The 11,196-nt window shown below is 38.2% G+C and overlaps 1 protein-coding gene across 4 annotated transcripts in view; it reads right to left on the bottom strand.

Annotated features, from left to right (window-relative positions):
• Positions 1 to 2,129: 2,129 nt before the first annotated feature.
• Positions 2,130 to 11,196, bottom strand: part of myo9b (myosin IXb) — a 32,520-nt gene continuing 23,453 nt past the window's right edge. For 2 of the 4 annotated variants that reach the window (XM_038717599.1, XM_038717598.1), the window contains exons 24-41: positions 11,032 to 11,113; positions 10,600 to 10,782; positions 9,539 to 9,645; positions 9,324 to 9,403; positions 8,757 to 8,941; positions 7,592 to 7,699; positions 7,145 to 7,315; positions 7,015 to 7,056; positions 6,803 to 6,914; positions 6,633 to 6,706; positions 6,321 to 6,513; positions 5,669 to 5,797; positions 4,897 to 5,002; positions 4,594 to 4,725; positions 4,317 to 4,440; positions 3,726 to 3,823; positions 3,522 to 3,634; positions 2,130 to 3,183 (exon numbers count right to left, since the gene is read on the bottom strand). In XM_038717599.1, coding sequence (XP_038573527.1) covers positions 2,909 to 3,183; positions 3,522 to 3,634; positions 3,726 to 3,823; positions 4,317 to 4,440; positions 4,594 to 4,725; positions 4,897 to 5,002; positions 5,669 to 5,797; positions 6,321 to 6,513; positions 6,633 to 6,706; positions 6,803 to 6,914; positions 7,015 to 7,056; positions 7,145 to 7,315; positions 7,592 to 7,699; positions 8,757 to 8,941; positions 9,324 to 9,403; positions 9,539 to 9,645; positions 10,600 to 10,782; positions 11,032 to 11,113 — 2,314 coding nt within the window. In that variant the 3' untranslated portion in view covers positions 2,130 to 2,908. Of the gene's footprint in view, positions 3,184 to 3,509; positions 3,635 to 3,725; positions 3,824 to 4,316; positions 4,441 to 4,593; positions 4,726 to 4,896; positions 5,003 to 5,668; positions 5,798 to 6,320; positions 6,514 to 6,632; positions 6,707 to 6,802; positions 6,915 to 7,014; positions 7,057 to 7,144; positions 7,316 to 7,591; positions 7,700 to 8,756; positions 8,942 to 9,323; positions 9,404 to 9,538; positions 9,646 to 10,599; positions 10,783 to 11,031; positions 11,114 to 11,196 lie in introns of all 4 variants that reach the window. The other 2 variants (XM_038717601.1, XM_038717600.1) reach the window with 2 other exon arrangements.

The raw sequence follows: 11,196 nt of genomic DNA, 5'->3' as shown, positions 1-11,196 counted from the left end.
TCTATGGCATAGATAGATTTTCTGGTATCTGGTTAGATGTTCTGATACTTCTGCTCGTTTATATGTTATTATATTATTTTATCTTTATTTTAAAGACCTTGTCAGTCACTATTTTGTCTCTTCATGTTTTCATTTTGAGTATTGTGTTTTCATTACACATTTCATTAAGTTATACGTTGTCTAGATTATACAGAAAATAAAATGCCAGAACAAAATTTAAAACTAAATATAACTACCATGTCTTAAAAATATAATTGGGATGACTATGTATTGCAAACACCAGTTTAAATAAAAAGCTACTTAAAATAATTACATAGTGTGGTGGCACAATGTGTTAGAAATTCATTCAAAAGTGGCACAATGTGGCACACCATCAAACAAAGCTGTTTTCTTTATGTTGTTATTGTTATGAGGGATTAAAAATATGTTAAATTCGGTAGGCTTTAATTAGGTTCCATTTACGCACATTAGACTTTGCGCAAAGGTCATCAGAAGTGACTGAACTGAAACTATTTTAAACTTTTAATTTATCTTTGTAAAAGATCCATAATTTAGAGAATAACTTTGGAAATTGATGTCCAAAAAACCACATTTCAGAATGGAAAAGAGAGGTGTTCACTAAGTTTTAGATTTCTGGGAAAAGGGAAATTATTAAAAATGAAACCTCTTGTGCTGGGAATCTGCTACAGGGTGCGTGCAGCTATTAGAAATCTATAGTGAGTCACTACAAAAAAGAGAAGTTTGCACTTTTAAAATGCACACTTAAAACTCAAACTAAGGATGTAGTATCATAAAGAATCAGAATAATTCAAACTGTTCTAACCTAGAAAGTAGTTCTAGTTTAAGACCAGCAAATGGTCTAAAAGGTTTTAATCACAGCATTAACTTGATTGTTTGGAGCTCATATTTGATTAGGATTCTTGACTCAAATTGATAATTGACAAGGTATTACATTTTTATTATATATTTAACCATAATCAAACACTTTGGAATGTCAGTTACATTAATTAAAAAAATCTGTATTTCTCTCAACTTCTACCTTAGGTACAGTCTTGCAATTTCTTCACATATTACAGTAGATAAGTTTACATGGTGGTTTCATATTTCATATTTAATGTAATTTGTTTTGACATTAAATCTCTCTTAACTTGTCAAAAATGTAGTCTGTCTAGTATAGCATAAACATTAACAGTAACACATCATGGAAGCAATGTAAGACTGATCCATATTCAAATAACCTTTCATGTTCATTTTTATTTTGAGCAGTTTTTCACAAGCTTTCTCCATCATGTACGGTATACGGTTTTTCTGCAGTGTTTCCCACAGGATTTTAAGAGACTATGGTGGGTGGGCCTCAGACCCTCTTGGTAGGTCAGGGGGCATGCCCCCCGGAGGAACATTTTGTACATTTTAAAGTAAAATGCAATAATTTGGTGCAAACTTAAGAGGCTATCTATGAAGAACTTTGTATGCTTGTAAACAATGTTGTGCTCTAATAAACTATTTGATCATAAACCCATTGTAAAGCTATAAATGGTGATGAAACAGCAACAATAGTCAACAAATTTATTTAATGTTTTTCCAAAAAAAATAATGTTGTATGTGGTTCTCCTATGGTGTAACCATAGACTGTATATAAAAATTGATAATGTGAAGACTTCACAGCCTCTCTTCCGGTAGGACTCCCATATCTCAACACTTGTCTTTGTAAAGAGACAAACTGACTGCCTGACAGCTCGCTCTGGGCCGTTTCACTTACCATAAAGGCTTGAATACATGTGCACTCCAAATTTAGGTGCGGCTAGTTTAATCGCCTTCTCACCTCACAGACGAGTGACAGAAACAGACCGTTAACGTTACCGTAGTTACCTCGAAAGAAAAGTGGTTGTCTCGAGTCGAATGCCAAAGTATGCGAGCGTGCGAGCTCACAGTAGCGCGCAGCAGCGACGAAAAACACAGCGTTAGAGGTCTGAAATGTAATTATGAGATGTGTAAAAATATTTTCGTTTCATTTTGAGACTATGGCGGGCCGCCATGGTCTCGTTAATTAATGGGAAACACTGTGCTGTCTAGGTTTTTAGTTGTTTTTTTAACCATAATATACCACATCCAGTGCCATCAAAGCTGCATTATTTGTTAAAGTCCATTTATTTCAATTGGTGACAAAAGTCAAACTTGAAGGATGCTCAACCCAATACGCATTATTCCTACCACTTATAAATCTACAACCATGCATATTTTAACAAAACCAAAACAATGCACTTTCAAAACGTTTACTTGGTGAAACTGCACAGCCTTGCAATACCAACAAAAGTGACAGAGGGAAGTATTTTCAGTCAGTCTATAAGGCAGCTATATGACTATTTTCCTTTATACTGAATTAGGGGTTAGTCACAGCGGTATATACCAGAGGAAAATGAAAAGCAGACAACTGAAATGTTTCAGATGCACAACAATACAACGTCACACTGTACAATAGAGAATCACTTTGTACACTTGCAAGACATCTTTTTTCCCCACATCCTCCTCATGTCCTGTTTTCTAAACACAGCTGTTGACGGCTTCATAGAGCTGGTCCACAATACCTACCTTTTAAAAATATATGTGCTCTACAATTCTGAAATATGTTTAAAATCTCATACAGTGTGTATTGGTATAAATAAGTCAACTAGTCCTTGCTGTTAGGTCTTCTCCAGATCTGTATCTCCGTATGATCTCCGTATGATCTCCGTATGATCTCCCATTACATACATATAAATTCTCAAAGCACTTTGTTTCCATAGCAGCATTGACAAATGAACATTTCTATAAAACTAGGCACACAGTTACTTTTCACACAAGTCTTAACATAACAAATGCCAATACATATTTGAGAATAGTCCAATTATTACAACTTTTGGTGTTATGCTCATCTTACATCTTCATCATCATCGATGTAAGGGATATCCATGTTGTCAAAGCTCCCATTTAAAGTCTTACTGGTGACCTGGGGCTTGATGGCTGGGGAGTTGTCTTGGCTTTGAAGGAAACACATGCTTTGGGTAACATCTGTCTTTTGTCCTGATGCGAATTCCCTTGGTTTATCATCTGTTTCAGCCATTAGACTTCTGACTCTCTGCGCCAGGTCCGGAGGTTGGGGAGGACAGTCAGGTATCTGGGTTTTCATTTGCATGGTCACCTTTCCTGGTAATAGAAACATCAGATTAGCAAACATAGAAGGCCCTGGTGAAAAAAAAAGCAGTGTAATCCTGCAGCTGAGTTGACACTTGCTGGACCACAATGCAACGTCATCCACCACAATGTTGTGATGGCCAATCAAATACGCACAAGCACAAATGATATATATACTCCAAGTGGACTTCCTGGATTGTATTTTATGTCTCACTGGTACCTAAACATCATGCCCCCACCGCCGCAGTCCCTTAGGTAATTTTAACACAGGTATGAAAAAACTATATAATCACATTAACCTTTTTAGTGAGTTATAGAGGAAGGTGAAGGTACCATACCTCCCTACTGACCTTCGAAGTCAAGGCTCTCCAGGCTCTCCATGCTCATTGATGACAACGAGTCCAGGTTGTCATTGTCAGAGTTCTCCTGTTCCAAATCAGGTAACCTGCAGGCCAAGTCCACCCTGAAATTAACAAAACAAGATATTATTTTTCAAATTAATTTAAATGCATTGTGCACAGTCCACTTATCTCCACTGATTCTTTTTAGCTCACTTTTCTTGCTTGATGGACTTGATCCTATTTATGAGGGTTGTCTCTGTTTCATCCAAATGCATTTGCTCTGGAACCGGCTGTGAAGGCTTTTCAACAACCTGCACAGAGATCAGATGTTAAATAGAGACACTGGCTCCAAATCCAAACCAAAACTGAGCTGCTCTGCAACTACTGTAATCTACTTTTTAGAATGTTTCAGAAGTTAAGCTATCGATACTAAACATATTTATATTTTTAGGAGTTTTTCATTGTTTAATCTGTACATTAAACATTAGGTGACTCTGGCTAATTCTGGCCACCTCCCAGGTGTAAATGTATGGATTAATATCAATATAAAGGAGGATGGTAACTTCCTGAATCTTACTTTTATCAGATTTATATTAAATTAAACAGTACCTGGTGGCAGAAGTGGATAATCAAGACAGCACTTGACAGTGAATTTACTACATTTCTGTTAGTTGGTATACTTTTTCCCGTGGCATAATCTGTGCAATATTCCAGCCAGTTTGACTTAAAAACAAAATTTCTGACAGAGGCTCTCAGTTGTTATTTCATGATGCATCTTCCTTTGGCATTGTAGTTCTTTCTCACCGTGTTTTGTCTCCTTAGTCTGAGCTGATTTACAGCCATGGCCTCTGCGTATTCCAGCTCCTGGATATTCTGCATCTTCTCATTGTAGCGTCTGAACTGCTCAGTGATCAGGATCTCCACACACCTGCAGACGACATGGTCAAAGATGAATATATCCCCATAAAAACAGTCCATATCTAGAAACACAAACAGTATTGTGAAGCTGGCAAGAAATAAAGAAATACATATAATAAAACGTCTTGAATATAGTGTTATGGAAGTGTGAAGTCTGACTCACAGTGTAGTCTTGGACACATCATTCATACCAAGGAAGGGGTCATTGACATCAGGTGAACGCAGGATGCAGGGGGCAAACACAATGGCGAGAGAGCTTGGTGACATCTTATTGTGCTCTTCCTCCTTTGCAACCCTAAAAAGACCCACAGATCAAGACCCCTCAGAATCAAATAATCACCATGAAGAGTGGAAGATTCACTGCAACATTTTAGAATATAGTGGAAAAAATTATTTTTTGGCAACACACAAGCATTAACTTTAAAAGAGTATAAACAGCATAAGGGAATAATAGAGATCCTCCTACCTGACAAGGTGAAAGATGAGCCGCTCTAACGTGTTATAATTAGCGGAAGGAAGTTCATCAACCTTTGTGTATACAGCCCTAATTCTCTCAGCGCTTTCTGGCAGCTCTGGGGGCAAACAAGCATGGAGAACAATAAACTTAAAAAACCTGACAAGAAGATCACAAGTAGAGCTGAAAATGAAATCTGCATCCTTTTTGATAATAGGTTAATCTATTAGTAGTTTTTTAAGCAACAAAGCAAAAAACACCTCACTAGTTACAGCTTCTCCAATGTGGCTATGTCTTATATTATATTAATATGTATTTTATATCATTTTAAACTGAATATTTTTGAGTTATGAACTATTGGTTAGGCAAAACAAGACGTCTGTAGATGTCACCTTTGCCTCTGGGAAACTGAAATTGATATTTCTTTGACTATTTTCTGATGGACAAAAATGATTCATCTACTAACTGAGAAAATAATCTGTAGAATGATCAATAATGAAAATAATTAGTTGCTGCCTGCAGTGTATAAATAGGTAAGTGACTTTATGGCACTAAAAACATGGGCAGCAGCAGTGGTTTTCTATTTCTAGTAGCTTATTTCATCATTTTAATTGTACTATGGGCAGCCGTTAATATACCTGGGTGGCCCGTCCTAGTAAAGTCTATGTGTGGGAAACACTGAGCTCATTTATCAGGAATGTACTTGAATGCAAAACAAGGGGGAAAAAAAATGCATAAATGCACACCTTTCTGGTTTACACTAATAACATCAATATTTACTCACCTGTGGCATGTAGAAAGTCGCTGTAGAGGGAAAAAGTCATGAGGGGTTCTGGCAGCTCTCTGAGCCAACGTTTAACCAGACCTGTGACGGTGTGGATGGGGAAGTTCTCTAAACATGTTGCCTCAGGATCTGATGCCACAAGACAGAACACACGCACCAAAACATTTAAAATAATTTTAATATTATGTGAAATCATTTTTCAGTCTACACAGTTGGTTGACAAAGGATATGACAATATTTTATCATCATAAAGACAGATTTATAGAGTTTTAAAATTGCTTTAAAAATACAGCATACAAGTTATGATTTTCCTTAATTTGAACTTGAACTATTAAAAAATTAATAAATAAACACAGATTAACAGAGGAGACCAGACTAAGAAAGACAAAAAAAGAAAGAAAATGGAAATAATCTGAGTGTCCCTGTGGTGGATAAAGAAAAAGGTTCCGGGGAACTAAAAAGTTGAAGAAAGTATAAGAAAATTCCATAGACTATGTGTGTCCTTGCTCCACACCAATAATGCCACTTAATAAAACAAGAAACATAATGTTATGTGAAAGTCTGACCGATCAAGTAGACTGTAGCTGACTGGATTTGTTGGGTTCCTCAGACAATATTTTGTACATTTCAATTTTCAAGAATTTCTTCTTACCAGTCTCCAGAAGCTGGTGGAGCTCCCTCGCTCGACAGGCTGAGCCCGACTTGCGGTAAATACCCTCTGTGTAGAGGCCGTTCAGCTCCACATGCATCAGCAACATCTCTACCACTTTGGGCACAGGGTGGGTTTTACTGGTAAGGATACACACCTGCACCCCAAAGTGAACAGAGCCTGCTCCATGGTCGTCCTATCACAAGACATAAGAGATTTATGGACAGGGAGTCTTGAGAAATTAAAATGTATGTTGCTAGAGTATTGCTATCGTAGTATACTATTTGTAAAAGTATTATAGATGTCTGCTTCTACCTGCTTGGCACACCTCTTCGAGCAACCTGTCATGATTTTGTTCAGGCATTTCTTGTGGCATATAAACTTGCAAGCTAACATGAAAAACATTAGAGAAAAAAATTTGTTTAATTTAATCGTGTCCCTCCATCATTTGTTATTTTCATTTTCTTACAGCTCTTTGAACTCACCATTGCACATGTAGGCCTTCTCCATTCCCCAGATGTAGGAGCAACACAAGTCACATGACTGCATAATGTTCACCTGGTATGTGCTGAACAGGTGATCCAGAGGACTATTAAGCTGCAGAGAGAGGATGTAGAGACAATGGACTTGGATGATTTACCTGGCTGTACCAGATAATGCAGAAACTTCACAATACCGGTAAAGATATTCAACTTACACAGGTGTCGTTTTTCCGCCTCTTCTTCGTCACCTTGGAGGCCTGAGAGAAGGCAGAAGTGAGTTATATGACTGAGTCATGTGATCAAGTAGTTTAATGACAGATGACTAACTGAAATTCTCAAAATTACCTTGGCTGGTTCAGTTTCCACTCGTTTTATCTCGCCCCTAACAAAGCCGTCCAGCATAGACTGAAACAAATTGACCACCAGCGAGACTTCTTCCTTCTGCTTGGATCCTGCTAGTGTGTTCACTTTGTTGTGGTAGCCCATCATCAGATCTTTGTAGCTGATTTGGGGCTTCTGTTAGTCACAAAGTGTGTATGAAAAGTACAGTTAGGGACCACTTTCCAAGCCTCTTAATTTGGCTCGTTTGTAAGATTTTAACAGACTTAAGTGACTTCAACAGTAAAATAAACTTTAATTGATCTTTATTCTATATACTAACATCAGAAAAACTGTAGTAACTGATAACAGCAGGTCAGTTTGTTTTCCCACAATGATCATGAATGGTAGAGATGTGCTGGCAGATCCTACTAGATTAAACTGTATATTGTATAAAGAAGAAGCTGAACTGACCTGGACAGAGTACATGCCTTTGATGGTCTCTCTGAACTGCATGGTGGCTGAGAGGAAGATGCTCTCTGTTGGTGACAGCTCTTTGATTCTAGTTCGCAGCTCATTCACCTGAGAACAAAGGTGAGGAAGATGTAGAACAAAGGATTTTTTTTATTGGATAGGGACAGAAAGGGGTACGACATGAAACAAAAGGTCCCCCGCTGGAATCGAATGGGGGGACAGTTATGTGGCATGTGGCTTAAACTTTTGGCTAGCTGAGAGCCCCAGAATACAGGATTATTACAAAAAATATATACAATATTTAATGCCCATCCTGTACAGAGTGCTCGTGTTATTTTCCAAAATGCTAGAGCAGAGATCGACAAATAAGTCTGCCATGAGGCCAAATTTGGCTCATGCTCATGCAAACATGGCTTGCACAGTCAAATTATTTCAAATTGGTGGATACTCAATACTTGTGTACCTTTAGCTCAGTTGGTAGTGTGTGGGACTCCTGTTGGGAGGATTGTATGATCGATCCCAACATACTACCAATATTTTTTTTCTCCCTTGTTTAAGATCAGCATTCATAAACCTATGGACGCTTATTTTCATTTCCCTGAGGAAATTCAGGGGAATCCAATCACACGTTTACTGACGGCTTTTTCAGAGGTGTGTTAAGCAGGACGGAGACTCTTCTGAATGTCCTTCAGAACTTTTCAAAGTAAAGGCTCTCAATAAACTTGACATAAAGCATTGCTGCAAAAAATGTTCTCTCGCTTTTATTTTGAAGGCACAATCACTTAAGAGGAAGTGATTATGTGAGTAATTGTAGCTGTCATGACTGAGATCTATTTCAGCACCAGCCGCTATCAATTTATTTATTTTATATTTTTCGGGCTGGCATTGATCCTGTGCCCCTGCGGTAAGGACCTTAGTCTCTGTATATGGTGTGTGTATATAATGCCACTTTTAACAACACTGATGTTGTCAGTAATCCCTGGCACCTCCCGCCTTAGCCATTCACAATGCTCCATCCATAACAGCTGAATGTATGTATGTACTGCACATAATTAAAATTAAACTGCACATCTAGAGTACAAACAAGCAAGAGCCATATGTGTGTCAACATTTGGAAGTGCTATAAATAAAAACCAGAGTTAGCAATTTGCTGCTTTGGTCTCACCTGATTGCCGAGGAACTCGTCCAGGTTTCGCAGCTCTTTGGGGTCGGTGATCTCACGGTCCAAAGACACATTCCACTCCGTCACCCGTGTGGCCCGGCTAATTCGAATGGTCGGGTTTCGTTCGACCCTCTCACTGTTCTTATTTGGCATGTGGTAGGGATGTGGAGTGTAGCTGGGCAAGGTGACTGCAGTCAGATGAGGGAGATGTGGCATTATTAGTCTGACATGACTATTACAAGTTTAAACACTACATCTACTACAGTATATGTATAAGTGATGTATAGGCACTATATGTATATACACTTCTAAAGAAAATAAATATTTCTATATTCAGTAGAGCTTCTTCAAACCCCCCAAAATCATGTAGGCACATTATATTAACTAGTGAACAAGCATGATCAGTAAATATAGATTACCATGCAAAAAGCTATGACACATGTCATTGTTTCTGTAGACCTTAAGTTATTCACATTTACTTTATGCCACCTTACAGTGCACTTTAAATTGCCAAACTTAGAGTTCACTGTATATGTATATTTATTTGTAAAAACCTGCATTGCTTTTTACCGGTTTTATCGGACGGAGAGTCATTGTTCTGGGAATATTTAGGTGCTCGCTTTCTCAGGAATTTGCCAAGAAACCAAACCCTGTTGAAAAGACAGTCTGTATAAGTTCCATGCAGCAACATATCAAATACATTAAGTACTGGTAAAAACATAAAGCTCAGTCATGAAAACTCACAACCTTAAACAATTTCCTTTGAACTGAGTGAAGGGTTTTACCTATCAGGAGTTGTGGGTTGTGATTGGTTAGATCCCCATTGTCTTGAGTCCTCATTGGTACTCCTTGGTGGAAGGCTGAACCTTGACCCATCAAGTTCTGCTGGTATCTGCATGAGAATCAAAACATGCTTTAAGTCCAAGTATAAACTACTTGGGAACAAGAAACTCAAAAAAAACCTACTTTCCCAAGAAAACTAAAACTGCTGTTGATATCCCAAAAAACATGTTACTCCTGTTTCCCCACCATGGCCCTGCAGCAGCTGCACCACACCTCCCCCACCACTAAACCAGACAACATAAACATGATAAAATATCAGCACAATAGTGGTAGTCCTTCACCAATTTTTCATGCAAAGCTAGACTGTCACCTGCCACCAACTGAACTCTGACCTTTTTTGCATTAATTAGTATAAGTTAGTTCATTTACAGTATTAATAACATTGTGTCAGTGTGTTACAAACATTTATTATTTACACACACGCAAGTGAGATTTAATTGACAAATGTACAGATTCTAAATCTTATTCCTATGTTTAAACATTCATTGTTAGATGCGACTCGCTCTGTACACTAATAATATTTTTCACTTTTGATTTGGATTATCAACAACATGCCAGTATGTTTTCATTATTTAAAGTATAATTACTGCCATAACCTGAAGAACATTTATATAATAATTGGTTCATATGTACAATGCCATACACTTTAAGGTCAATACAGGTTGCCATGTATAGTTAAAAAGATAAATATGATTAAACTCAAAAGACTGTTGTACAAAGTCACAATCTTAATTTTAAAGTGACCAAACACTGACATAAAAACAATTGACCATATTTTGTAGTGAGCCTGTACCTGCTGACCTACAGCTCATTTGGGTGAAGAAACAAAAAAGATCAGAAATGAGCTTGGAAATAGGCTCTGCTCACTTTTTTATCCTGGGCTGCAGAGCAGAAAAAAGAAGTCCCAGAACATTGCAACCTTAAGTCAGTTCGGGGCATACATATGCAAGGCCTGCATGCAGAGGAGAGCCGTAGTTGGTCAAAAACTCTCTTTGGTCAGTACCTTGACCCGGATATCTTCGCTACTGGCCGAGCTCTTCAGGCTGGGCGCATTCGGGCTCATGGGAGGCAGCGGAAAGCTCCAGTACTCGCTCTCCTTGGACCCCCCAAAGTCAATCATCAAACCACTGCGGGTGTAGGCTAAGTGCCGCTTGCGTTTGGGCAGATTGCGGAAATGCACCCTGGCCTAATTGGGCCAGGAAAGGTGATGAGGCACAGATTGGGAGGCCTTATTTGATTCACGTGTAAGGAGTTCATGTGTTTGTCAGCTTACAGCACACTTAGTGCTTTGAAAAACCAATGTCAGCATTTCTTGTTGTATAGGACACTAACAACAATTATATGAGAAGCAAAAAGTAAAAGAGGGTTGAATGTTCTAGTCGAGTATGCAGACACAATGTTTTTGATTATGTAATAAAATATCAACGAAGGTTACCTGCTTGGTAGAGGGTGAGCTATCAGATTCTGAAGAGCTGAATTTGAACAGGTCATCAGCCGACTTGGACTTCCCTCTGAGCCTGTATTGAAGAAGGAAATAGAGCAGAGCTATTGTGGGACTATAAAACACTGTGCAATTATTGGTAACAGCGACAAGATGCAT

Source organism: Micropterus salmoides, unplaced genomic scaffold (assembly GCF_014851395.1).
Source record: "Micropterus salmoides isolate LMB-PRFRI ecotype aquatic unplaced genomic scaffold, ASM1485139v1 Ms_hic_scaffold_14, whole genome shotgun sequence".
NCBI lineage: Eukaryota > Metazoa > Chordata > Actinopteri > Centrarchiformes > Centrarchidae > Micropterus > Micropterus salmoides.
The sequence above is the reverse complement of the archived record's forward strand: the minus strand, read 5'-3'. Positions and strand labels throughout refer to the sequence as shown.